Source organism: Lissotriton helveticus, chromosome 7 (assembly GCF_964261635.1).
Source record: "Lissotriton helveticus chromosome 7, aLisHel1.1, whole genome shotgun sequence".
In the NCBI taxonomy this organism is placed as follows: domain Eukaryota; kingdom Metazoa; phylum Chordata; class Amphibia; order Caudata; family Salamandridae; genus Lissotriton; species Lissotriton helveticus.
Genome location: NC_136068.1, coordinates 1470463442 through 1470491144, shown reverse-complemented (window position 1 = coordinate 1470491144; position 27703 = coordinate 1470463442). Strand labels below are relative to the sequence as shown.

At 43.5% G+C, this 27703-nt stretch overlaps 1 protein-coding gene across 1 annotated transcript; it reads left to right on the top strand.

Annotated features, from left to right (window-relative positions):
- The first annotated feature begins 13029 nt into the window (after positions 1-13029).
- LOC144770382 (serine/threonine-protein kinase SBK1-like) lies at positions 13030-26799 on the top strand. Its single transcript, XM_078654859.1, has 4 exons — positions 13030-13229; positions 17855-18049; positions 18725-18927; positions 24408-26799. Exons 2-4 carry the CDS (start codon positions 17884-17886, stop codon positions 25026-25028), a joined length of 990 nt encoding a protein of 329 aa, XP_078510985.1. The 5' UTR covers positions 13030-13229; positions 17855-17883; the 3' UTR covers positions 25029-26799.
- The last annotated feature ends 904 nt before the right edge of the window (positions 26800-27703 follow it).

Sequence of the window (27703 nt, the reverse complement as noted above, 5' to 3'; positions counted from 1 at the left end):
TATTTTCTTTCTGCACTTAGATTAGCGCCACAAACCCTTGCATAATGTGCAAAAATCTTTTTCCATTTACTCCATTTAACCTTAGGCTCCCCTGGATCACTCAGAAAAAACGGTGGAGTAGTTACATTCTGCATTTTAGATTTTAAACTTATAATCAGATGAACAACACTAAATATACTCTATATCTTATACTCATTCAATACTTATAAGTGAATCTTTTAAAATTAAAGTGTACAGTTTCCTTACTTATAACAATAAAATATTTATTCTAATATACAACACAAATTTCTAAAATTATTCACTATAAATAAATAGAGAGACAGCAAATGTTCATACACAAATAACATTTCTTTCTATTTTATAATTTTCTCCTTATTGAAAATAATTAATGTATTCCTGCTGAGCTAACGTATTTTCATCCTATGTTTACATTTCCAAAAATGTTCTGTCAGATCCGAAATGACAGATGATGCGCAGGTGATGTTGTTGACATTTTAACAAAAATCCAACACGCGTATAGCAACCAACGCGTTCAGTCAGCTCGCTAATGACGTTTTATAGAATCGCCGATGAGAAGCACACACTCAAGATCTCGCCGTGTTTCCTGTGAGCCTTTCGCCAAATCCCTTTTCTACATTCTACAGCGTCATCATTTTACACGAAACGCTGAGCAGAGAAGAGCTCCGCTTGCCAAACAAAGCAGTAACAAAGCCAGGATAATAATGGTAACAAAGAAAGACTTCCTGTCACATTTAACTCGTCGCAATTAAATCTTTTCCATTCCTCGTTCACACTGCAAAAATATGTTTTATCTTTCTTCCTTCTCAACACATTTCCTTAAACTGCCGCGGGGGAAGTCATCGTAGTGAATATATATTATTCTTTACTTCTACAACAGCAGCTGGAGAAGGAATACCTTTAAATGACCAAACTATGCGCGTAATAGCTATTACTCTTCATAAGCCTTCCCAATCTTTCTTAAATTTGAATTACTGTCGCAGGGGAAGAGTGTTAACTTCCCATTCAAAACTACAGCCGCTGGGGAAGCTTAAATTCATACTAATATAACTTCTTTTATTTTTTCAACCTCTCCTGAGATTTTTTCCTCTTTACCTTCAATTTAAATATTTCTTTTAAATGTCAATAAAGTCAATCATATACCAATCTACTTAGCTTGATGTTAAGGTGTTCTTCTTCTTTATCTTTTCTTGATCCCGTCCTCGTCGCCAATGAAAAGTTATAAAGAAATACTAGTAAAAGTTATATCTTTAAGGGTAGTTTATTCATAACACCCTAACCATCAGCTACCAGGCAACAACTGACAACATCAGGAATATCCAGCACCAGAGCATTCTAAGTTCCAGAGAATACTCATACAATAGATGGAGAGAGAATACTACACTATGTATGTAGCAGGGCAAATTGACATTCTCCCTGTTTCTAACTTACCTGATCATGTTACAATTTATTTATTTGAGTTTTATATAGCGCTGGCTAGACCCGGAGGTATCAGAGCGCTTTACATTAAGACGTGTTACAGTGTTACATCAGTTACAGTTACATCTGTTCCTAGTGCATTCAATAAACATAGAAAAACAAGACTGAGGGAGGGAGGTAAGAGACCATAACGGGAAGATAAGGAAGAAAACAGTGTCTGATGTCCAGCTGGGAAGGTGCCAGCCAAGGGGGTGAACCTTTAGCTACATATGATAGCTCCACCGGATTGGATTGTTAAAATCTTAGTTAAAATTTGAATGACCAAATTGCACTATTAGTTCTGCTAAAATGTTTTATTATGAGCGCTATTATGTAAGATTGTTTTTGTGATAGCCTAATTTAGTATTGTGTTAAATTTCTTTTAAGTGTATGTTGCTATATGGTTGTATTTTTTTACAAACCGAATAAAGCATCTTTGAAATTGATAGCTCCACCGGGCATCAGCCAAAGGTTACTCTAGCTCTGTGATAAGTCTGAACAATTATGGATTCCACCCAGGGGCCAACGTCATAGTTCTATCGAAGGAATTCGTTATAGGAGAAGGAGGGATGGGAGAAACAGGGAGACGAGGAGAAACTGTGCCCAATGTCTGGCTGGGTAGGTGACGGCCGAGGGAATGAACCTCCTGTTGAGACTTAAAAAATGCAGACCAGATCAACCAATTGTCCAGATAAAGGGAAACTGGAATTCACTAGAATATATCGCATCTGCCAGAGGTGCCAAGGCCTTTGTGAACACTGTGGCAAACTTCCCTTTTGATAGCTCCTTTATCACTAGAGACAACAGTTTTCTGTCCCTCACAGACTTTTTTTTAACAATGTCTCCAACCGAGAGTCAAAGAGTTTTGGACCTTAAAAGGGAATGTGCATCAATAGGTTGTTTGGGTATGCATCCTCCTTCCATGATCTCATCCATATTTGTCCTTTTGCCACTATTGAAAAGCCTTCAGCTTCATTGACTGCATCCAGTGCATCAAAAGAAATGTCCAATAGGAAGTTGACTTACTGCTCTATCATTGATAGCGCAACAGCTAGCTCTGCACTTTTCTCCAACTGCTCAGCCACTATTTTGAAGTCTTTAAGCAATGGCTGGGTGGTATAGTTTGTATACGCCGGAGCCCTATTTGAAAAATGAAAAGCTGCATTCTCCCTTGTAACCTCCAATTTTATCAATGGGGTCAGTTAACTACCAGATTAACCCCACCATCAGGGAATCTACCTTGACAGAAGTTGAGAACTCCTCTTCAAAGCCTTGTAAAGTACACTTTCTCTTAAAAAAGGGGGGGCAAAAAATGTTAGTCCACTTCCTTCCATTTGCCTTGCGGTACCTTTCTGATTGCACCATGTAAATGTTAATTGTCAGGCTCCTTTCTCCGCTATTGGTAATAAATCTTTGTCTTCTCCCTGTCACAGAGATTCTGGGAAATCTATGTTATCTCTGAGGTGCCAAAGAAAATCTTTAAGCTCTGGCTCTTGAATGAATCTGTCTTTGGCTTCAACCTCATCAGCATCCTGGTCTGCTTCCTCTTGGCAACTCAGATGCAGCGTCTTAAGAGATGATGCCTCTCTGACCTAAATGCTGCTGTAGCTGCCATCTCTACCATCCTCAGAGTGTCCCCAGAAATTAACTGGAAGCTTGTTCCTCTTCCTCCTCTGTCCAGGGTTCTTCTGCCACATGAGGTACTCTTGCACAGAACAAGGAGAACTTCCTCACTCTGCTGCATTCCTTAAAATGTTGCCGATCACACTACAAGCTCAGCACGCTTCACTAGTCTAGGAGATCACTAGCGAGACACTGAAACTACTGCAGCAGGACCTCCCGCTGACCTGCGATTGCCTTTTACATTTTTGAAGTGGCTCTTGCAGACCCTCTCAATATCTTTCAAGAACAAAGGAAAACGTATATATTCTTCATGAATTAACACACTTACCTGGTGAGTGTGGTGTGCAGATACAGGAAGTGGGGATAATAAACTTCCTCTTTATGAGGACTCATGGGACTAGGCAGAACAAGGAGTCATATTGGAAGGATGGGAAATTATATTTTACATGGTGAATGTCTGAGCTCAGGAAGGGATGCTCAATTTGTGAGGAATGCAATAAGGAAGATGGACGAGGAGTCTTTGTGTACCCTTCTGCATTTTATCTCAAGGCCAAGAACAAGGTTGTATTTACAGAAAGGTCATTTAGAGCATGATTTAAAGTTTGGTGGGTGGAATACTCGGTCATAAACATGACAGATGTAGCGTCCTCCTCAGCCTGGGTACATGCAAATGATCACGCCACACACGGTGCTTGGTATTCCTAGGCATGTAATAGTTAACTCAACTCTACACTGTGAATTCTATCTACCATGCACTTATGCAACTGTTCCACGAAGTCCACCAGGAAACAAAAGGATCCCGTCATCTCTAACTCACAGGAACCTACATCTCCCGCCTTGTTAACTAAAAAGTACAAATAATACGCATATAAATTCCAACTCTTCAATAAGTCATTTTGGTGCTAAAAAGGATTCACCATTTGAGGCCGCAGAGATACTGGAGAAGTGTCCAGGACTCTCACTGGTGACAGAGACATTGGTATAGTCATTGGGCTCTCTGGATTCTCACATAGATAAGTCTCACTTCTGACATCTGGAGTTGGTGAAAGTCAAGACAGGTGCTTGAAATGCAAAGAATCTTGCGTAAGGGATGTTCCAAAACGGTGAGCATTCACCATGTGTCCTTTACTAGTCACAACACTCAGGGAGTCAGCATCAGACTTGTGTTTCCATTTCTGCCTGACAATGTCTTGGTCTCCTCTTTTGAAAACAATGCTCCGAGTATGGCGGCAACTGTCCGCTTAGGTCTTCATTTTGCGTTTGTGAGATGAATCAGTAGTGCGAAGTTTATCAATGTCACTAGAGCTTTCAGTAGTCCATTGTGGTAGTTTGATTCATATGACTCTCCCAAACATTAAGGTGCAGGGCTTTCTCACTCGTGGTAGAATGAGGAGTTGACTTGTATGCACAAAGCGTAGACTGAAGAAATGATTTGAGTTCAAACTTTTCAAGCACAGCACGCTAAACGGTCGTCTTGTGCGTGCTCATAAGTCTTTCGACAACACCATTTGCCTATGGCCAGAGAGGTGTGCTTTTCTGATGCTTGACATTTAGACGAGTGAGAAAATCTTTAAATTCTCGACTGTTGAAAGGCTGACGATCGTCAGACTTCAAAATCGAAGGAGCACCCCATGTTGCATAAATACTTTCTAATCTCTCAATGAATAAGTCATGAGTATTGGACGACAGATCTTCCACAGGGGAAAAAGAGATTATTCAACAACAATTACTAGTTGATTATGTCCATTGTCAAAGGGTCTAAAGAAATCAATTGTAATCTTCTCCAATGCATGCTTTGGAAGATCAGACATGTTTAACGGCTGTGGGGTTGTTTTGGATGACAAGCAGTTGCCCAAATGACATGCCCTTAACTGTTTTTCAACTCTTTCATCAAGATGAGGGAACCCCACTCGGTCCCATATAGTTCATTTAGTAGCAATAACTCCACAATGTCCCCCATGGGCAAATACAATAACTTGTAGTCTCAGACTCTGTGATATGACATTTCTCTACCCTTGTAAGATGATTGCTTCTGGGGTAACTGAAAGTTGTACCTGCACATTTTTAAATTTCTGGTATTCAAGGTCATCATGAAGAAGTCGAGTATGTTTTCACCAAGATTGATGTGTAATGATGTATTTGAGTATTAGCAAATCTCTGTCAGTGCTCGTGGCAGCAATGATTTATTCAACTGATATGGCAGCAGGGGTACTGGATTTCACAGTGAAGTTAACATAAGCATCAACCGCTTTAGAAGTAATGCTATGACACTATTGGTACATTTGAGAAGTAGTCAGCAGGGTTTTGTGCTTTTCCTGGAAGATGACCAATCGTATAATCATACTGCTGCAATCGCAACCCCCACCTTCCCATGCGAGGGGGCATCTTGGTTTTAGGATTGCCGAAAATAGTGAGCAATACTTGGTGGTTGGTGACAACTGTGAGGCTTTCTTTTTCAGGTTGTGAATTGGCATGTTTCCCCAATGACAAACTTCAGCTAGCCTAAGCCACCAAGGCTTGATTTTGACTTTGGCTCTGCACCGCCAAAAAAGTGGTCAGACCACCTGCCAGATTAGGAGTTTCCTTCTGTCTGACGGGCTGGTTTTTGGCATTCCCACAGCGGTGCCTCAGAAAATGGACACTGCAATGTGAACGTCCAAAAACAGTTTTTGCATGGCATGGACTGAAAAGTCCATGCTGTGCTGGAACTGGGGCGCATGCACACAGGCATGCATCCCAATGCAGGGCCCCCTTTATTTTCTCACACCATGGTTGTCATGAAGGAGCAACCTCCATGATACTGCTGACGGAGAGGAAACTCATAATATGCTTATCAGGACCGCTGGGGTCCCGCCCAACATGTTGCGGCCACCTGACATCCGCAACACCCCAGGGAATGGTGGTTCCCTGGTGACTGCGGCAGGCCTTTGAAGGTCTGACCGCCCAAATCATAAAAGGGCAGTCAGGAGACTGCCACCGACGCGCCCCCCACAAGCCTGGCATTCCATTGACCGCCAGACTCGTAATCGGGCCCTATGAATCTTGGGGCACTGCGATGACCAGTATGCTGGGCGAGGATGGTACTCAACCCCACTGAGCTTGCATCAATAACAACCACCGTCTGCAATTTCAGATCAAATTATGCCATTTCAGGAGCGTTCTCAATTTTCTTGATGCTTTGTACACATTCACATGACCATCGAAATGGAACATTTTGTTTCATTAAATCTGGGGCACTTACTATGGCAAAGTCACATATTTAACTGGAACTATAACTGACCATACCAAGGACGGATCGCAGCATAGTTACATCTTGTGGGGGAGAAGTGGATGACAAGGCTTGTACTTAATGGATATGGAGTCATTCCCCCATCTGAAAAGATATGACCAAAGAACTTGAGTTCAGTTTTATGAGACTCACACATTGGCACCTTTAAGTGAGACCTGCATTGGCAAGTATATGACACACTTGTGTAAGAGCTTTATCATGTTCCTTTCCTGTTGCCCCAAAAACTAGTATGTCATCAGTGTAATTGAAAGCTTTTGTGACTGGCTTTATTATGCAACAAAGTACAAAGAACAAAGAGTTCTGCAGCTGATGACACTCTAAAACGTAGCCTTTTATATCTAAACAAACCAACATGAATCATAAAGGTAGTAATGGACCTGCAATTGTCTTCCAGTTTGAGTTAGTGATGCCCATTGTTAAAATCGAAGAGCGAAAAATCTTTAGGTCCATTCAGCTGAGTAATCATGTCAGCAATGTGCAGACCTGGATGTCATTCTCTTTCAATCGCCTTGTTCGCTTGGCCCATATCAATGCAGATGTGCATGGCTCCTCCACTATCCTTCTTTGGCACTACCACTATGGGTGAAACCCATGGCATCGGACCAGTGGATTGCTCAAATGTGCTTTAATAATAGTATCTCAAGTTCTTTCTCAACAGCCTATTTTAACTAAATCCAATTTAACGATGTCGTTGAGCAACAAAACGGACGTCCTCATTTAGATGAAGTTGCACTTTCATGGTCTTGAATCTTCCTAGTCCATGAAGCAAGATGGAAACTGATTCACTATCTCATGATATGCATTTATATTGTAGTAAACAGAATTTAGCCCCATGTCAACAGCAGTACTGAAACTGAGTAAACATGCACTTGATGAAGTGCCGTGCCGGACATGAATTGGTGCTTGTAATTTTGTCTTTTTATGCTTCACAGTTGCTATTAATGAACCTTGACTTTGCAGTGGCGTCGAAGCAGCCCACACATACATTTTGGTTTTCGTCTGGGTTAAACAGGACACTGGAAACAGTTCATTCTATTTTTCTGCCGGCATAATGTTTATCAAGGCGCCATTGTCTATGTTAAAAGGTATGGAGCACCTAGTCACTTTCAGTGTGAATTTGGGACAGTGTCCAAATTAATTTTGTACTTTCACTTGTCGACCTAGCTTTGACCAGCATTCTTCCTTGCAAGAAGCAAATACTATATGTGCACATAGTCCAGCGATCAACATTGACATTGCACACCCATCTTACTCACTGTCGCTTGACCATGACAGAGACAAACTTTTAGACGAGGAGTTTGACGTCAATCGACATTGTTCAGTTTCTACCTGCCTCATCTGATTTTGCTGCTTAGCGTTGTGGGTATAGTTGGAACTTCTCTGGAACTTTCTGGAATCCATTTTGTTTTCTCGATATGATGTACTAGATCTGTCCCTCACTTTGCAAACCATTTCAAAATGGTTCTATTTCCCTCAGACTTTACATATCTGTTCAATAGCAGGACATTTACCTTCATGTGGAAAGGAAAATCCACATCGGAAACACAACTTTTTTTTCTTTGAAGACAATACTTTGTGGCCTTCTACCTTGTGTTTCAACTTACTTTTCACACTCAATTTTGACTCATTTTTTGCCATTCCCGTCTCCATGTTAGCTGCTTGTCTGTCATCTCTTTCTTCCGCTCTGGCCGCCATGAGTACTGGCTCCAGGTTTAGTGTGTCGTTTAGCATTCGCCGTGTGAAGGAATCGGAGAGACAATCATCTATTACTCGCATAGCCTTTCATCACTGAACTCGTTGAACTTGCAATGCTTGATGAGCAGATCAATTCTTTCTACAAACTCATCTATTGTTTCATCAGCTTTCTGCATTTCTTGGTTGAAAACGCACCTTTCATAGTCGACATTCAGCATTGGCTTGAACTTGGTGTTGAGCACCTCTTTGAATTGACGATACTTCACTTCACCACCATGTAGTATTTTCTTTATCACTTCTTTTACTCTTTCACCCGCTAAATCTTTTTAGATAGTTAAGGATCTTTTTCCCATTTACTTCTTCCAGTTCATCAATGAAATCATTGAAAGCTTCGATACAGGCAGTCCATCTGTTGCCAATATTCTGCTTTTTGGTGGAAGACGGTGGTTTCAGGATAGCGCCAGCATCATAACCTGTGGAACTTTCTGCTGTTGAGAGAGGAGCTCGCTCCGGTAGCATCTGCTGCCTGTTTGGACCGGCACCTTTGTCAAGCACTAGCCACATGCTAACATTTGAGTAATTGTGCCCACTCTCTTGATGTAAGGTGCTGTCTTCTTATTTAGTAGTGAGTAGCAGCCTTCTTTCTTGCACAGGTCCGTCACCCTTCTCACCTCTTTGCATTGTAAATGGTTTCAAATGCTTTTAGCATTTTTTCACATCAGAAATGTTTCTGCTTTTAGCGCTTTCTGCACTCCGCTTTCACTGCCTTTACACTGTCGTACTGTACGAATTACGGCTCTGTGTTAGGCTGTGGCCGAGTATCTCCTGTCCTGACTTTCACTTCGACTGAGGCACACTTGGCATCATGAGCAGTTTGCTAGACCACACCAAACTCTCTAGAAGAGCACTCTTGGTTCTATGGGTTGCAGGATTTAAGTAATCCCCTATCTCACCGCCAGTTGTAGCAGCCCTCCACTGCCCGTGTACATGCAAATGATCACGCCACACACGGAGCTTGGTATTACACATTTTCATTCTTACCGTGTAACAGTTAACGGAACATTCTACGTCATGAGTTATATCACCCATGCACTCATGTTCTACGGAGTCCATCAGGAAACAAAAGGGTCCTGCCATCTCTAACTCACAAGACACAACAATGGATATTCCCTCTGCCATACTGCAAATGCCTTAGGATATAATTAACTTGTAATATGGCAGACAGGATATCCATCACGTTTGTGACGGAGTTTCACATCCGCCAAACTCTAATAAGGCCCCAAGCCTCTTACATTCTTGCATGTTGTTGCGGTGGAATGAGTATGTGAACTGCAATTCAGACTCGACCATTGTGTCTATCTTACCAGATTTTCGACTCCACAAGCGCAGGAGAGTAGCAAAGCACCTAGTTGTGTTACGTTATGTTATGTTATGTATTGCTAACATGGGAAAATATGAACAGAATCTGAGACTAATTAGCATCTGGTGATTAGAAAACACGTGAAAACAAAATTAGAGATGCACCACTTGGCAGCAATATTCGGAAAAGTCCTTTGAATAATAATTCTCTATGGATCCATACAGTTGTTGTACCCTGGTCAAGTTTTTTCTTTTCTTTTCTTTAGTTCTTTAAAAGACAGACAGCCAACACGTTTTGTCCTAAAACAACAGGACTTCTTCAGGGCTGTAGATTAAAACATATAAAAACTACTTTCAAATACAATACAGACTTTAATTCAAATGTATTCAACATTTGAAACAACATGAAAAAACATAGAATCACGAAAAACATCCAACAGGAGTCACATATCTTACTTTACAGGAGAAGGAGATTATAAGTTTTGTGACTACAGTAAGCCCAGACATGTCGTTAGACGTACAACAGTTTGTTTAGAGACTTTACACCAATTTGAAGAACCATAAAAACACCTAAACATCATATACACATTGATGCATTGAATCATTAGAATACTGAACACAGAAAAAAGAAAAATCACTGATGTTTTTTCTCAGAATGTGCATGAGCAGTACTCAGAGAATGGGTGTCCAACCACTAAAAAGACCAAATCTAGGTATCACTTTAGAGACCATCAGTATATAGTCTATTGCCATGGGATGAACCCCAAGATCCCATAGCCTATCATAATTTGCCTAAGGGGCGACAAAATGGGGGAACCTCCGAAACCAATACATTGTGGAACATGCGAGAACAAAAGCCCCATGTGATATATAACCCTCACCGTATCCAAAACCACAGACTGTAACAAATGGAAATCGGAAAAAATTATGATAATAGTACCTACCAATGTAGGAATTAAGTAGCGAATACTGGCGTGATATCCTTGGCCCAATATTATGTTGTGACTGGGATGGTATTTAGACCCTTGCATTCCGCTAACCAGTTTATTAAACTAAATAGAAAAAAGGAAGTAAAACTGTAGAGAGAAAGGGAATGCCAGTCAAATTTCTGGGAGCATAAATAATAATATCACATATATCTAAAAACCCTGCCTAGTTGCACCTCTGGAAGTTGATGACCATCCAGCATGCCTGATTGACTGAAGGTGAATTAAACATGGATGCTCTAAGATTGTGACTGTTGAAACACGTCCACCTAACGGTTCATCTGGTGTGCCTCACTGTCTGGTGCAAGTCTACCGGAAGTGTTTGGCCACTCGGCACGCCTGATTGACCAGAGAAAATTAAACCATGCGTTATGCATGATTGTGAGCGTTGAAGCATGTCTACCTTAAGTGACAGGTCGCCCAGTGTTTCTGACTCATGGAGTTGCAACTACCAGAAGTGGAAGGCCACTCGGTATGCCTGAGAACTGAAGGTGGCACCGGTGAGCGATCACCAGATGAGAAAATCATATCAAAACTGTCCCTTTGAATGTAGAGCACAAAGCAAAATATACTTGTAAGTGAAGCAGTCAATAAACTGCGACCTTTACCCTTCCAAACTAATGAGCGTGGTGTATATTCCTGGGATCTAGGGGTGGGTGACCGAAGAGGGGTGCTACTGCCAAGGTGCCAATGCCTCCATGAGGTCGTTCTGCGGTGCTCAGGAGGAAGCACGGTCTACATGGGTAAACAGAACATTACATCTGTTCTGCACCATTTCTAGCCCTGCTGGACCGAAGATGTGGGGTGAACCCAGCACCCCCTCTCATCTTGCACCATCTGTGGAATCCATCGGGACGTTCCTATCTCAGGGCACAGTGCCGATGGATGTGTCAGATGGAAAGTGCAGACCGAAGGGGGTCGGTGGGCCTCTTGGAGAGGCTCTGAAGTATCCACGTAAAGCCCCCGGGGGAGGGTCCTGGTGTAAAAATAGCGCCCCCTGATAAAAGATGGATAACCTTTCGCTAAGCGATGGCACACGAGCCTATAGCAGAACTGGTCAATTCCAGACTGCTCGCCAGTGCTGGGACAGAGGCAGCCTGACATGCAGCTGACCCTGCTCAACCGTACAGATGGGCGAGCCAACAAATAAACAGGGAGAGCTGAGCCAGAGCCGAGCCACGGGTCTGCCTTGGCTCTAAGAGCCCTTGCACGAGCCAAGCCCCAGAAATGTTTTCTTTGTAAATCATGCAAAAAAACACAGACATTATCATTGTTTCTACAAAAGTAAAAATAAAGGGCCTTTCTTTAACATGTAGCAGTGTTGACATTAATAAGTCACATTAGGTGATGGAGAAAAAGTGGGATGGTGAAACAAGCTATGGGGCAAATTTACAAGCCCCCTGTGCGCCCACTACGTCACTTTTCGTGACGTACTGGTGGCGCAGGGGGCTCCTCTATATTTACAAGGAGAGGAAAAGCCACCCTGCGTGACTTTTCCGCTCTTCGTAAATATGGCGCCTTCACACGCAGCACTGTGCCTGGAAGGGGAGTTCCATGGGCGTTGCTGTGGGTGTTCCCACGCAACACCCATGGAACAAGCACATCTCCAGATTTACGAGAAATCCTTAATCTGGAGATGCATGTGAATGCTACGCCACCCTAGAGGTGGCGTAGCGAGTCGCAACGAGGAGAAATGTTTTCATTTCTCCACGTTTTTTCGTCTTTCCATGCGTGCTGCATTCTACAGCACGCATGGAAAGAGGAAAAAGCCTCTAGTGATTGTTTTTGTGCAGGAAGGTGTCCCTTCCTGCACAAAAACAATCTCCCCACGACGCAGGCATCCTTGCACCATGGTGCAAGGGTGCCTGCCCCGGCGCATTGCTGCAGTTTTTTGCGCCAGAGCAGGGGGAAGCACAGAGATGCGTCTTATTCTTGTAAATATGTCGCATCTCACTGCTTTCCAAACTAATGCAGCACGGCGCAGCAAAATGACTTGCTGCACCGTGCTATGTTACTTTGTTGTAAATCTGCCTCTAGGTGCCTAAGGTCATAGAGTATGTTTAAGCAGGGAAGCCGGGATTCATCCTAGGTTTTCTAGTCTCGTTTTGTACAAATCAGCATCTAAGGCGGTATCCATTTGTCTTTCCTTTTTACCTTAAATGTTAATGCTTTGTTTTAACTTTGTGCATGAGGGTAGAGCGAAGGTGGCAGCCAGAAGCACCATGAAAGTTCGGCTCGTTTTGGGCTCGAGATTCTATGAGGCCCTCGAGCTGATCTAGAGCCCAGCACCTGGCTCGAGCCTGCCTCGAGCGGTGCAGGGCTCTCACATCTACACGGTCTTCAGATGCAGTTCTTTCAGCGATGTGGCTGTGCCACTCCGCCTCTGTCCCCATGAACAGCTGGCTCCTGTTATAGTTCAGAGAAACCGGGAAACTTGTCAAACAACAGTAGCTGGGCTGGGTCCAGGAAGAGGCGAGCGCCGCCTCCCTCCCAGTGGGAGGCTAAGTATAGAGGCAGCATTGCCAAGAAGCCTTTGTGAATGGCAGGTGCAGCCCCCTCCCCTGAGCTGGGTGGGGGGCCTGGCCCTGCCATATAAGCCTGCACCTTGGACTGATACAGGAGAACTTGGCCTGCAGGCCTGGGAAGGGAAAGCTGAGAGGATCACACAGTGTACACGCGCGCGCACACAGACCCCCTGACAACCCCCGCTTTAACCCGTCAGCAGCGGAGGGGCACCATTAGACCTCGAGACACCGGCTGAGGCACTGCTGCGCCCGACCCACCCTGAAGCTCCGGTTCAGGTAAGGCGCCCCTCTCTGCACCGCTTAAGTAGTGGGTGGCCACTGTAACATAATATACAGCTCACTGTGCACTAGAAAGCAAATAAGTCTGGCGCCAAATTATCCTTACTAGATGCATTGTGTGATCGTCGGCAAATCAACGTTCTAGCCCTGTTCCGTTAGCAGCAGACAACGAGGGATGCTCAGAAATGGATAATGTTGGTGCAGTCTAGCTCAGACAGTGGTGCGCCTCTGCAGATGGAAGACACGTGGATCCCAGAGGCTTATGCCATTATGCCATTTATCAGGAGTTTGCTAGAAAATTGTTATTTTCTGAATTAGGTTTGCGATTGTAGCTGGTTGGGCAGCCAGGGTTTGTCTTTTCAACTGCACAGAACAATAGATTCCCCGGCAAACTATTAATTCCAAGATTGTGTCATTGCATGGGCTTGTTGTATTAAGAAAAATAATTATTTCCCACCAGAGGACCTCTTAAGGGGATTTTCCGTACCAACGTGGAAGTTGCAGCTATACACAAAGTCAAATGTTTTTACTCGATCTGAATGTGAAATTTCCCATATCTGCAAAATATGACAGGGCAGATTTCTAAGGACTTGCGTTGTCCTTGTGTAACACAAGTTGTTGTAAGGCAAAGTAAGTCCTTAACTAAGCCATGCAGAGCCACTTTGCATGGTTTAGTAAATACAAAGTAATGCAATGCAGCACAAAACACTGCTTGCATTACTTTTCGTTGCGTAGGCACTAGATGGGGGGTGAACGCATTCCCATGCACCCACCCATGGATTTTTATGCAAATGCAGATTTACAAAGACCTGTAAACCTGGGTTTGTGTCACAATGGTGATCCTACCCAACAGAGGTGTAGCAAGGAGAAATATCTTTATTTCTCCTTTGTAATTCCTCATTCTTCAGCACGTAGAAAAAAGAATATGCCTCGAATGATTGTTTTGTGCAGAAAGGTCCTGCATTTATCGCACACACCTGTGCACTATGGTACATGGGTTCCTGCATTGGCCCCAGGAAGCACATTCTGCACCAGTGCAAGGAGAGAACATATGCTTCATATCTTTATACCTGGCCAGCATTTCTGCTCTTTCGTGCAGCTCAGGGTAACATGTTGCCGTGCTGCAGTGCATTGCATTGCATGAAAGAATGGTAAAACTGCCGCTGCATTTTGAAGCAGCGTTCTTGTATGTGTAACACTTCTTCTTTACTAAAAATAAATGTGCAGAGTGAATTGAGGGATAGTAGGAGCAGATTGAAGTATTATATACATGCCCAGGAGGCATGCAGCAATTGTGTGCAATGTATAGAGCACAGGTATGGAAACTGTGAATGTTCGCTATCAATCTTATCATATGCGCTTCCCTTCACTGGCCCCTGCAGTTGAAGTTGTGTGGATTTATGCCACAAATTTTGCAAAGTACTCTTTGAAATGAACTGTAAAGTGCTTTTAAAAATTAGCTTCGCACTGTCCATATAAGTGAATTATCTTTCTGTAGCTTCCACATCAGACCAAAATATGTGGTTTTGGGCAAAGTATTTTCTTTTTCTAGACGCCATTCTTGATTTGCAGAATGTGGCAGAATTCAAACACCCTGGAAATTGGTCTGATTATGTTGCACCGTTCTCTTGTACCATCCGACCGCTGCACAAACTGTATTTGAATGACCGAGCAGCGCACTGTGTTGTTTTTGCACAGATCAAGTTATGTCATTGTCCGTTTTGCATCATGTAGTTGGTGCAAATAAAGGCAAAATGATGGATGTCGGCGCTAATGCAACAGTCCCGACAGACTGGCTCTACCTACTCTTGCCCAAGTAGAAAGCGCTTTCACAAACGGAAGTTTATGTTTAATCGGTGTATTTAAGAAAGAATGTGCTGGGGGTGCCAGAAAAAAGGAAAAGTGTTCTAAACAACATTTAACAAGGCAAAATATCTATGTAATTTTCTACCTTTTTTGAGAAACGACTGTATGACTGAAAAAGCCAGTTTAAAGAGGTCCCTCTTCTATGTGCGAATTTATTCAGAGGTTTGCTTGAAGTCGTTGAAGCTAAAAATGAATGTCCTTGCCTTAAAATTTGCAAGCTGACAGCACCTGCTCACATTTTAATTTTGGAGTGAATTCCACCTGCAAAGATGGACCAGGCAATCTGCACGTGAAGATCTTCACGAATAATGTATCTTGTGTACTAAACATTGCAATCAGGGGTCGAAGTAAGTGGGAACAGCATCCCCCACATGCATCAACCTATTTGGGAAGTGCAAACGGTGCGAATCGGTAAATTCGGCCGTTTGCACTTCCTAAATACGTTTTTGGGATGCATCAAACAGAGTGCCATATTTCGCTATTTTTTGCATTTCTTAAAAATGCAAATGCAATTAAGGAATCGCATTTGTGCGATTCCTTAATTGCAATGCATCATTTTTTTTTAAAATTGCGATTTTTGAAATTGGAAGTGCAAATTAACACGAGGTTGACCCTCGTGTTAATTTGCGAAAATTTATAAAGAAGCAAAAAAATGCATTTTTTAAACTTGCATGTTACAGACACACATGTCCTTAGGACATGTGTGTGTGAAACATGCACTTGAAAATACATTTCAGGGGTGCAGGGGGGGGTCCTTTGGACCCCCCTCTGCACCCTTGCAATGCATCAACAAATTGCGAGTGCAAAAAAAAAAAATGAAAAACGGCATTGATTCCTATGGGCCTCTAGGCCCATAGGAATCAATGTAATGCCATTCCTTAATTGCGATTCGCAATTAAGGAATCGCAATTTCCGAAAATTAAGAAATCCTAAAAACTTTTAGGATTTCTTGATGCATAGGATTTTGCATTTCCTAGATAGCGATTCCTTAATTTTCGCTATTTAAGAAATGCAAAATCCTAGATTGATGCATGTGGGGGTAAGGGCCAGTTGTAGGAGGCCATTTACCGACCGGCAACGGACGATTTCGGCCGTTACCGACCGGTAAATGGGTATTTGTGATGTAGGGGCATCATTTAACAGATTCAGTAAATTTACCGAATCGGTAAATTTACCGAATCTGTAAAATACCGAATCGGTAATTTTACAGATTCGGTAAATCCAAGATGTAGGTAGCACTGTTTAGAGTGCTACAGGCCTTCAGAATTCGGTATTTTACCACACAATCCTATTAAGATGTGGTAAAATAGAATTACCTAAATCTAGCCCTAACTTACTTGAGTACCACTACTTTTATTTTTTCTCTTACATAGTTTAACAACCATTTACAACAATTTGATATAGTTTTGGCACTTTTTTTTATTAACACACAACTCTTTATTTTACACTGCAGTGTATTAACCACTTTGAAGGTAATAGCTCTTAAAACATGTCAAACACATTAAATTGACGAGACCCAGGAAGGCGAAGATTGAACATCTTTGAAAGAGGTCACCTCTCAGCCTCCAGTGCTGAGCATTGCATAATTCTACTGTTCTTGACGTTCAGCTCAAGTCATTAGCACCAGTGTGGGACTCGTCTGAACTTCCGTTCTCTACAATGCAGATTATGTTTATGTGGACTCTTTCCACGTGAACATCTGAAATCTTTTTGTTCTTATTCTGCTTGTGCCTATCTTTGGGGTTACTGTGTCCTTCACAGGGATGAAAGGGGGGTACAGTTCATCGCGTGGGAAGTGAATTATTGGCACTCACTGCCTCTATTTGAGTCCAAGGCGAAAGTAGTGATGTTGAGAACCACAACTCTGCCCTTAACCCTGTACTTCTGAATGTGTTTATATATGGCACGCCGTTGATTGCAGGAACCCCACCCAACCAGGTCTGCCAAAGAACACCTAAGTGGGAATGTGTTCATAATGCACCAGGTTGGAGAATTTTCACTGAAGGAGATGGACTTTGACTGGGAGGAGAAAACTGATAGGCAGTGTCCAACTAGACCTGGGAAGGTTGAATTCAGGCCAGATTGCGAGATTCATCCTCATCATATAAATCTATGTAAATTATGTTTATATGAGTATTTTAATTTTAAAGGTCTGGAGTCGATTCAGCCCTCCTGGCCCTATGTTGGGCACCCTCTGCTTTAAGACAACCAACCTAATGCGCAGAACTCTATGTGGAAATGACCACGGTTCTTAATGAACCCATTTATTACCTATGGCCTCGCAAGGACACTGAGGTCCAGAACACCGTGCCAGATCTGGAGGTGGAACTTCCTCATTTATGGAACAAGTATTAGCTTGAAAGGTTATGTCTCAGTGTCAGGATGCTCTCTAAAAATAAATGACAGAAAAAAATGATGTAGAAATAGACACTACAAGTGGGGGTTTTAAGCGCAAGAATTTCCCAATGTCGACAAATTAGCCTACAGTTTCCAAAAGGAGGCTGACTTGTCACTGGGTGCCTGGCCTGTGGTTTTATTGGTTAGCTTATTTAAATATGAAGACAGCAGAATGTAAAATTCATCAGTTTCCTGCCGCTAAAACAGGGATAATTTTAACGAGGTTCTTGCTAATATGCCCCCATATTTCTTGTGTTTCAAAAGCTTTATGTGGAGGTTGAGCAGGTGATGGATGTTATGGTACAGATGTGTCTGAGTTCACCCGAACATACACCAAACCCCTTTCTTCTGCCCCACAGAGCTTGGACACTCACCACCACCAGAGGGCATGAATCTCAACGGCAGACGGCGGAGTGGGCTCCTATTGGAGGACATGCTGCTCTTAACCTCCCAGAACCTGCCCCGGCTTGACCTGAAGGACAACTATAGCATCCTCAAGGAGCTGGGCAGCGGGTCCTACGGGCAGGTGCTGCTGGCGGTGCACCACACTCAAGGTAGGACCACAGGGGTGAACAGAATGCGGACAGCCAGCCTGTCTGCAAAGTGCAGTACTTTTAATATTGTGCCACGACCCGCTGTGTATCTTGTGGTTCGGTACTTGTGGTCTCAGAAGGTGTCGCCAGCTCACGAGAAGGCTGTAGTGTTGCTGTCTCATGAGGCTGGGGTATTGAAACCTCAAATGGAGTCTTTTGTATATCAGGAGTATAGGTTTTGTGGCCTGTAGGTGAAGAGTTATACCTTTATTGTCCTGTTTAAATACATTCAGGAGCAGTGGCGGCTCCTTGAGGGAGTGCTGCGGGGCAGTGAGGCGGGGTGGGGGAGGGGCAGGGTTGGGCGTAGTAAACTCCGGTAACGACTGAACGTAGTTAGGTAAATAAATAAATAAAAAGAATTACATTGCGTGCACTGCATTGCCAAATGTAGGTGAAGAGTTATACCTTTAATGTCCTTTTTAAATACATTCAGGAGCAGTGGCGGCTCCTCGAGGTAGTGCTGTGGGTGGTGAGGTGGGGCGGGGGTGGGGCAGGGTGGGGCGTAGTAAACTCCAGTAACGACCAAACGGAGTTAGGTATATAAAATGAATTACATTGCGCGCGCTGCTTTGCCATTTGTCAATTGTTTCCACTTGCAGGTGCCAATCATCTCCTCTCTCTCTTTTCTTCCTTAAGGGACACCCATGGCCCTGAAATTCTTACGGAAGAGTAATACAGAGCTGAGGGCATTCCTTGTTGAGTACTGTGTGTCGCTTAGTCTCTCTGCGCACCCATGCGTCATCGGCACGTTCGGCATCGCCTTTCAAACGGACACTCACTATATCTTCGCTCAAGAGCTGGCCACGGCCAATGATCTCTTCTCCATCATGAAACCGCAGGTGACTATAGAAGCCCCCATGTGTGGGCACTGGACTGTCATTGCGAAGGCACTGGGATTAGGCATGTGTGTAGCATGTTTGAAAAGCCAATGCCTGAACATCTTAAAGAATACAGCAGAGAGTAGCACATCATTCATTACCTTTACAGCGAACACTAGGCAGCAACAGTTCATACGGTATGGGCTCAATGCACAGTCCAACACATTATTGTGAATGTGACCCCACAATTCATTTTAACTGCCATTTTAGTTGTCAGGTATTGCTGGTATCAGTTATTCAGTAGATCACTTGATCAGGGAATAGAGGACCGAAGTTATTAGAATGGAACTAATTGACAATGTTGGAATGTATTGTATATTGTTATATATATGTTTACAGACTTGATCAGAGCTGATCTCTTCCAACATTGTCAATTTGTTCCATTCTAATAACTTTGGTCCTCTATTCCCTGATCAAGTGATCTACTGAATAACTGAATAACTGATACCAGCAATACCTGACAACTAAAATATATATATATATATCACCTACTGGTAATACCAGTCGGTAGTTATAGTTAGGACCTCGCTTCTATTCAAAAAGCGTTTTTTCATTTCCCCATAAGTTTGGCGCCGGTTGACGAATCTTTGCAAAATTTTCAAAACTAGTGGGGCGCTCTGGTCACCTCCTGTCTTGAAAGTTTTGGGGTGATTTTTCAAGCGGGGGGCGAGAAAAAATGGGGGTCCCAGAACGCGTTTTGCCCATGCTAATTTCCATATGACACTTTAGACAAAGCTACAGCCCGAACTGCTGAACGGAATTACACCAAATGTGGCAGAAAGGTAGGTCTTGGTTAAGAAATTAGAAAAAAAAAGTTTTGATATCTGTGGCCGCGGTGGGTTCGCGAACCCTCCCGGGCACGAGCTTCCCTCTGATTGGGTGCCAACACTACAAACCAGGAAGTGTTGGCAGCCATCTTGTGAGTCAGAACATAGTAAAATAAGGGTTAAAAAACAAGAAAAGGGGTCAGGGTAGAAACACCCTGACCCCGGGGCACATACTTATTTAAATTAAGGGTCCGTAGTGGACCCCCAGCCTAGGGAACACCATTGCCCCGGGGCTATATTGACAAAGCGAGGGGGGCCGCGCGGCCCCCCTCATAGAGCCCTTGAAGGCCCTGGGGACCGCCACCCCCAGGCCCGGCTCCTGCAGTGTCCCTCCCCCACTGCTGTTTGCTATGACAGGGCGGGGCTGTCATAGCAAACTCTGCTTTGCTTCATTGAAGCGAGAGCAGGTAAACCTGCTCTTGCTTCACTGAAGCAAAACAAAATTGCTTTTCCACAAGGGGAGCTGCATGTCAGCAGCTCCCCTTGTGGAAAAGCAATGCCGGCTCCCGCAGAAGGCGGTGAGTCGGCAGGGACCGTTGGGGTATTGGGCCCCCCCCCACGGACCCCAATGAAGTGGCCAGGCCCCGGGGGATGGGGTCCTTGGGGCCAGAAGTGGCCTGGGAGGGGGGGGCTACGTGGCCCCTATCTCCTGTGAAAAAAAAGGAAAGGCCGGCCCTGGGGGATGGGGTCTACGGGCCATAATGGGCCTAAGGTGGGGGGCCACACGGCCCCCCTCCAAATAAATAAAAAATAAAAAAAATTCTGGCCATGCCCCAGAGGATGGGGTTCCCGGGACAGAAATTCGCCTCAGGAGGGGGCCCCACACGGCCCCCTTCCCATTTATTTATTTTTTATTTTTTTAACATAGAGGTCAGGCCCTTGGGGACGGGGTCCCCAGTGCCCCAAAAATGGGAAAAGAAGGGGGGCAACACAGCCCCTCTTCTGGAAAAAAATGTCCCCCCCCCCTCCCTGCAGCACTCTGCAAATGCGCCCCCTGGCTCGTTGTAAGTTGGGAAATTAATTCCCCTTGAATACTGAGGGTCCCTGGGAGCCAACTAGCCCACCAGAAACCTCCGGTATGGGCTAGGGAGCTGGGTTGCAGAGAGGTAGTCCAAGGCCACGCCCCCTTTTTAAACCACTCTGCAACGCAGCTCTGTGGCACTTACTGGAGGTACATGGTGGGCTAGTTGGCCCCCAGGAACCCTCAGGACTCAAGGGGACTTAATCGCCATGCACAGTGCTGTCATCAATGATGTCAGTTCAGTTGTCATCAGTAATAAAATCAATGATGTCATTGGACATGTCGTGAGTGTTGTAATATGTGAGGGCATACACAGTGCATAGTGAGGGAGTAAGTTATAGTTATTTGAAATACCTATAACTGTTGAATTTCAGTGGTTTTTTGTTTAAAATGTTATGTTTAAAATTATATTTTTATCTAACTATAACATCACGTTAACCTTTGTTTTTTCAGTGCATTTACTGTGGGTTTTTTTTTTGTAAAGCTGAGATATTATCATCATACTTAACTATAAAATCACTTTAACCTTTGTTTTTTTCTGTGATTTTCTAGGATTCTTTTAAACTACAGAAATATTTGATTCCCAAACTTAAGGCTAACTTCCCATGGCCAGGCTATCTGCATAACCCACCCAGGAGTGGGGTTGGTCACAGGGCCTGACTCTCAACCTCCCAGCGGGTAGTCAAATTCCTCGCCGCGTACAGCCTTCACCTGTTTCTACCAACCCACCACAGAAAATGCAGCCCAAAAACTAGCCCCAAAAATATTTCTGATCCCACTAGATTATCACAGGAAGCAGCCCAACACTTACATTCCTGAGGGACTCCCAGGGGAGTCCAGGTAGTCATGCTGGTTCCTGTGGGACACCTGCAGGATTGCAGAAACCCAAAATAAATAGATATATTTTTAAAATGTGGCACCCGGGGGGCACTCTGGCCCCCCTCACCCTCTAAGGTGTAGGAGGTTAGGGTACCCCCTACCCTGCCCCCTTATAACTTATGTCTTATTAATTTTCATCACACAGGGACTGACTGAGTCTCAATGTCCTGAAATGTCTGGTGCATCATTTGTCTTAATGTTGCGGCAAGCCAATTAGAGGGAAATCTTCTGCAGGAGTTCACAGCAGCCATTCTCCCCTGTAGGAGCGAGGAGGCCACAGGAAATAAAGGTGTCTCTCTGGCCTTCCATGAATCCATCCGTTCAGATATTCATAGTTTTTTAACCTTAATTTCTCAAAATATAGTGAACAGATTTGCACCAGATGATCTGAGCCACCTGGACCGAGATCTAGCTTTCTGCCCAATATGGTGTAATTCTATTCAGCCGTTTTTGAAGTAATGCAGTTCAATTCTCCCATAGAAAATTGCGTTTTGGGGCCTCCTGTTTTTTCTTAGCTGCAACTTAACGGCTCACCCTGAAACTTTCCAGGAAGGTTTTAGAAGATTCATCAAATGGGGACAAAGTTATCAGCAAACCAAACTCAACTTCCTACCTATGGTAACTATGGTAACTATGTCCTAGCAATAATTACACAGTGGTAACTGCCACTCTGTAACACACTCTTTAGATGTAGTTAGGATGGTTTTCTAATAACTTTGGCTCCATTTTGAGGAATCTTCATGAAACCGTACCAAAAATTTCTCTCTTTTGCTTAGTTTCTTCATTTAAGGTTTTGGGGTGACCTGCCAAGCAGATGTTGAGAAAAGGAGTCCCAAAACACAAAATACCCATGCATTTTCCATAGAACTTTTTGAAACGGGCTACAGCAAAAATGGCTGAACGGAATAACAGCAAATTTGGCATGAAGCTAGATCTTCATCTAGAAAGCTTCTTTTTGTGATTTGGTGTACAATTGTCCAGGTGTTTTTGAGAAATTAAGGTTAAAAATAGGGCAGGCAATACATTTCCCCCCTGGAGGCGGAGTTCACTGAGTATTGCCTATGCTTGTAATACGGAGTTTCCAGGAAATAGCCACCAACCACTGTGTGAGTTTTGTCATGACCACAGCTCTCCATGGTAAGTTGGTAAGCACAAGCGAGAATTGATGTACGCTAGTGTGAATTTTGGGCACTAGGATAGCATCCAGCGAGATTTTCTCAATACGGACGGTGACGGGCGATTGCTATCGCATGCGATGAGAAAGATGCCATTCATGCAGAAAATATAAGTGAGCAGCAGCAAAGAAGCAATGCCCTCTGACAAGCAGAGTAGTGCTCTTTGCACTGATTTTGCATCATGGAACAGGCTGCCAGGTCTCAAAATCAGCACGAGGTGCCAATTCCGCCCTCTCGCTGATCTCCACAGAATTCCGTGAAGTGAAACTCCACAATTGCTGGCCAACCCTAGTTGGAAAATATTTGTATGTCTGGGCAGTTGAATTTGTGAGAGTCTCATGGGGGTCCCACAGTCATGCAAAAAAAAAAATGAGGCCATTTGATTGGTTGAGGCTGTTTTTTCCCATCAGCCGTCCCGCTCCTGTGAGCCCATGGTAGCATGCATTTTGACTGGCGGGCCGCAACATAAAGCAAAATGTTACTGCTGCCATTTCAGGGCACAATGACTCGGTTCACATTTCCTGAAAAAATAAATGTTAAAAGTATAAATAGGCAGGGTAGAGGTACCCTGACCCCGTGAACAATATTGGGGGAGGCCCAAAAACAAAGAAAAATCTATTTTTTTGTTTTCTCGATCCCGCAGTTGTCCCGTGGGTGCCAGCAAGGCCCATCTGGACTCCTGCGGGAGGCCTGTGGGTACTTCTCTCATGAGACACCTGGGGGAGTAAAACAATGTATATAAAAAAAGTCTGTGTGGGGGGTGGACTAAGCCCTGTGGACAAGCCTATGCCATGCACGATCAAAGGAGATGCACAGTGGACAGGGGGTTGGCTGCCTGGGGTGTTGGTTGCAGACCAGGCCTTGCAGCCAACCTCACAGTTTGTACTGAAGAAGGCCATATGCGGCAGGGGCTTGGCACCCGCGGTATTTGAATGCAGTGCCTATCCTTAGGCCAGGACCTGCAACCAGCCCTATGCACGTTCAGAGCAAGGAGTTGGCTTCAGGTATTTTAAGAAAATATTAATTTAGATTTAAAAACCCTAGCAATTCATTGGAGAAAAACAAAGATTAAACTAACGTCATTGTTAGGATTTGTTATTATATCTTACTTTACATTAAAAAAAACTGAAATTCACAAAACAAATCAAAGGTTAAAGGCACGTTTAAGCTAGGGGAAAAAGTCAGTTAAAGCATACCATTTTAAACTATAAAACAACGGAAATTAACCAGTTATAATTGTCTCAAGTAACTATAACACATGCAGTAAAGTAAGTGTAACTCTTGCCCTCCCCATGCACTGCTAATTACTTCCCAAATCACATCACTCATGACATGTTCTATGACACCATTGATAACATCACTGCTTCTGAAAGACATCCTTGATGACAACACTGTGCATAGCAGGGACACGAGTTATAGTTACTTTACTGCATGGGTTATAGTTATAGAGAAGTGTGATGGGAACAGAATGTTATCATTTAAAAACAAACACAGTACTCCAAACCCTTTTCTGACATCTTTTGTACATTCCTTTCCCAGATTGGAATCCCTGAGATGACGGTTAAACGCTGTGCCTTGCAGATTTCAAGTGCCCTTGAATACATGGACACCAAAGGACTGGTCCATCGTGACATAAAGCCGGAAAACATCCTGCTCTTTGACCAGGATTGCCGCCAGGTCAAGCTGACGGACTTTGGGTTGACATGCGCCAAGGGCACTGCCGTTGACTCCATGCCAGAGAATCTGCCCTACACAGCACCAGAGATGTGCATTCTAGGCGATACCGAGAAACTGATTGCTCATGCCAGCCTGGATGTGTGGGCTTTTGGTGTGCTCCTGTTCTGTGTTCTCACCGGGTACTTCCCCTGGAACACGGCAGTACCATCTGACAAGTACTATCTCGAATACACACGCTGGCACAGAAGCAGCCGGATTTTCCAACTCCCTGCTCAGTGGAAGTGGTTCACAAGCGAAGCCTTAGAGATGTTCAAGAAGTTGCTAGACCCAGTGCCCACCCAGAGGTGTTCTCCAAAAGAAATCATGAACTATCTGAAGACACCATGGAAAGCCATCCTACATAACAGCAACAAGCCAGACAACTCCCGCTACCTGCAGGGCAGAGTGACTAATAAAAACTTTCTGGTAAAGAGAGGCCGCTAAGACATCCTTGGCTCTATGCGTTCTTCTAGCAATAGCTGATAGACACAGCCTCTGCCGTGAGAGCCGTACAGCTCAAACTCTCCTCATTTGGAAGCGTACTGAATCTTCCACAGTTTTATGGGGAGCTTTTTTGAAATTGGCTCTTGCTGCTCTGATGGGATCGTCCTCAAGAGCACATCGTTCAGCTTACTCAGACACGAGAAGGAACATCACGCGGGAAGTTCTGAACTCCAGTGAACATTCTAAGAGGCTGACCCATCGTCCATCAAGTGAACTATCTGGAAACAGTCAAATCACCTAATGATGACAACAAGGGTCATTCACATGAGACCACCGATAGAGCTCCAGTTTGAGCAGCAACCCCAGTCTATAAGGAATTTGGAGAGAGTCAAGCAGATGGAAGCTATACCCAGAGTAGAGTGCAAGGGCTGGTTAATTTGTTTTCCATTTTGAATTATTTCCTAACCAAGACCAATCAATGCAAACCTATGTGAATATGGGACCAGTGCTATGGAAGAGTTAGTGAAAAGCAGTCCTTTCATATGACACCATTCTTTTTGTAGACGGTGTCTAGCTAGAGTGCACAAACTCTATTCTTTTCAGTTTAACTGGTGTTTGGTAGACAAAGATACACATGTGTGGTGTCTAGAAGGGTGTCCCAGTGTTAGTACATCTCTAAACATAAGAAAGCAATATGTGGCTCAGTTGTGTAACATATCCGCTTTTTGACACATGGCAACATAGATCTTGCATTGTGTGAACGGCTCCTCTATGCTGCATAAGACATGTTGTACTAAAGATGTGAAATATATGGGATACATTTTATCAATTCCTTCTTGTTTCACCACCAGAAAATAACTTGAACAATTCTAATGGTATTATGTGCTTAGCGGCACAGCTCGCATTGGGTCTGCCAACATTTTTAATCCATATTTCTACTTGTATCAATGAAACAAGAGGCAAAACCTTCCCAACCCTATTGGGCATGCCGGAAGTATTCCCTAATCTGAATGGATCAGTACACTGAAAACGGTGCATGTAAATGGTAGGGGTGCTCCAGAGCCAGTTATGACACACTTCCAGTTAAAGACGCTCGACAACACCAGATTCAGCCTTGTCGTGACTGCTCGAATGTGGGTAGTCTTACCTAGATGGATACGAAGGCAAGGATGGCGTCTCACATTCCACATAGGAATCACGCACTTTATAGGTTAAAGAAGAGAGCAATCTCCCTCATCGATCTCACCAGAATCCTGACTTTGAAAATTACCCAGGTGGTGGGGCCACAGATCACTTGTGAGCAAATAGTAGCAACGTTTATAGGCCTTGAGCACAGAGCTATTATAACTGTTCATCTGGGAGATTTTGTGAGATTATAAATCACTGGCAGAGAGAAACTCAAAATGATGATACTCTTAAAAAGATGCATAGCAGGAGAGAGTTTTAAGCCGAATGTCACAAAGTGAAACAAAAAAACGCAGTTTGGAAAAAGAAATTAACTTTTTTTTTTTTTTTTTTATGGAGGAAAATATGGAAACTGTTAGGAAATCAAAAGTAGAAATCCTAAACAGGAAAAACACTATTCTGAGCTAGGCAAGTATGATGGTGCTAATCTGAAACAAAGACATTGACACACGATATGGCCAGAATCTTAAAATGGCGTCTGCAATGTACCTTCCTTTGTAAATATATACAGTACGCACCTATTATAGTAAATGCTTATTGTGTTGTAAATATATACAAATAAAAGAGTATTTGAATAAAAAAAATATATTGGCCTGCTTCTAGTTTTTTTTTATTTTTATTTTTTTTTTTTATTTAGAATTTTTTTTATTGGCATACAAAAGAAGGCCGTACAAAAATATATATATACAGGTGTGCGTACAATGACGCCATCCAAACTCCACAAGGTCGGCATCGCAGATTCAGACAAATGCTGGAACTGCCAGAAAGAGGAAGGCACCCTCGAGCACCTCATCTTCACCTGCGTGAAAGTCAAGAGGTTCTGGACACAAATCAACACTTTCTTGAACGATATGCTCAAAACCGATCTGAAAATCAGCTTCGTGAGCCTGGCGACTGAACACCTAACAGCGAATCTAAAAAGTAGAGAAGAGAGAGAACTCCTAGGCCTGCTTCTAGTTTTCATCCCATCTAGGTGCACCTAGCAATTCTGCAACATCCTTGCCTCAACAAAAGGTAACTGTGCGCCGCGCCTCTGTGGAGAAGGTTGTGATGATTATGTGTCACGCAGACACATACTAATTAATGCCAGACAGGTTTAGATGTATGACATTGATGGAAGATATATCATGGTGTAGGTTCCTTGTATAGGACTGAAATTTGCTTAAGAACAGCCAGAGCCAGCTGGACTAGTGCTGTAAAAGTAGTGAAAGTAAGTAATAGTTACACAAGTTAAAAGTGTGTTGTACAGGAATATCACTCGCCCCACACCAAAGCACAAAGGAAACCGAACATGATAAAGTTATTATCATGTTCGTTTTCCTTTTTACACTGCTCGCATTGGGGTGACACTCCTCCGCATTAGTGGAGGAGCTGCCACTGTGAAGATGTAATAGTAGAGGAAGAGATTGCTGTCGAGACAGATGTAGAATAAAAGTACTGTAGAGGTAGAAATAGTTGTAGGCATAGTAGTAGTTGTAATAGTTGTCGAA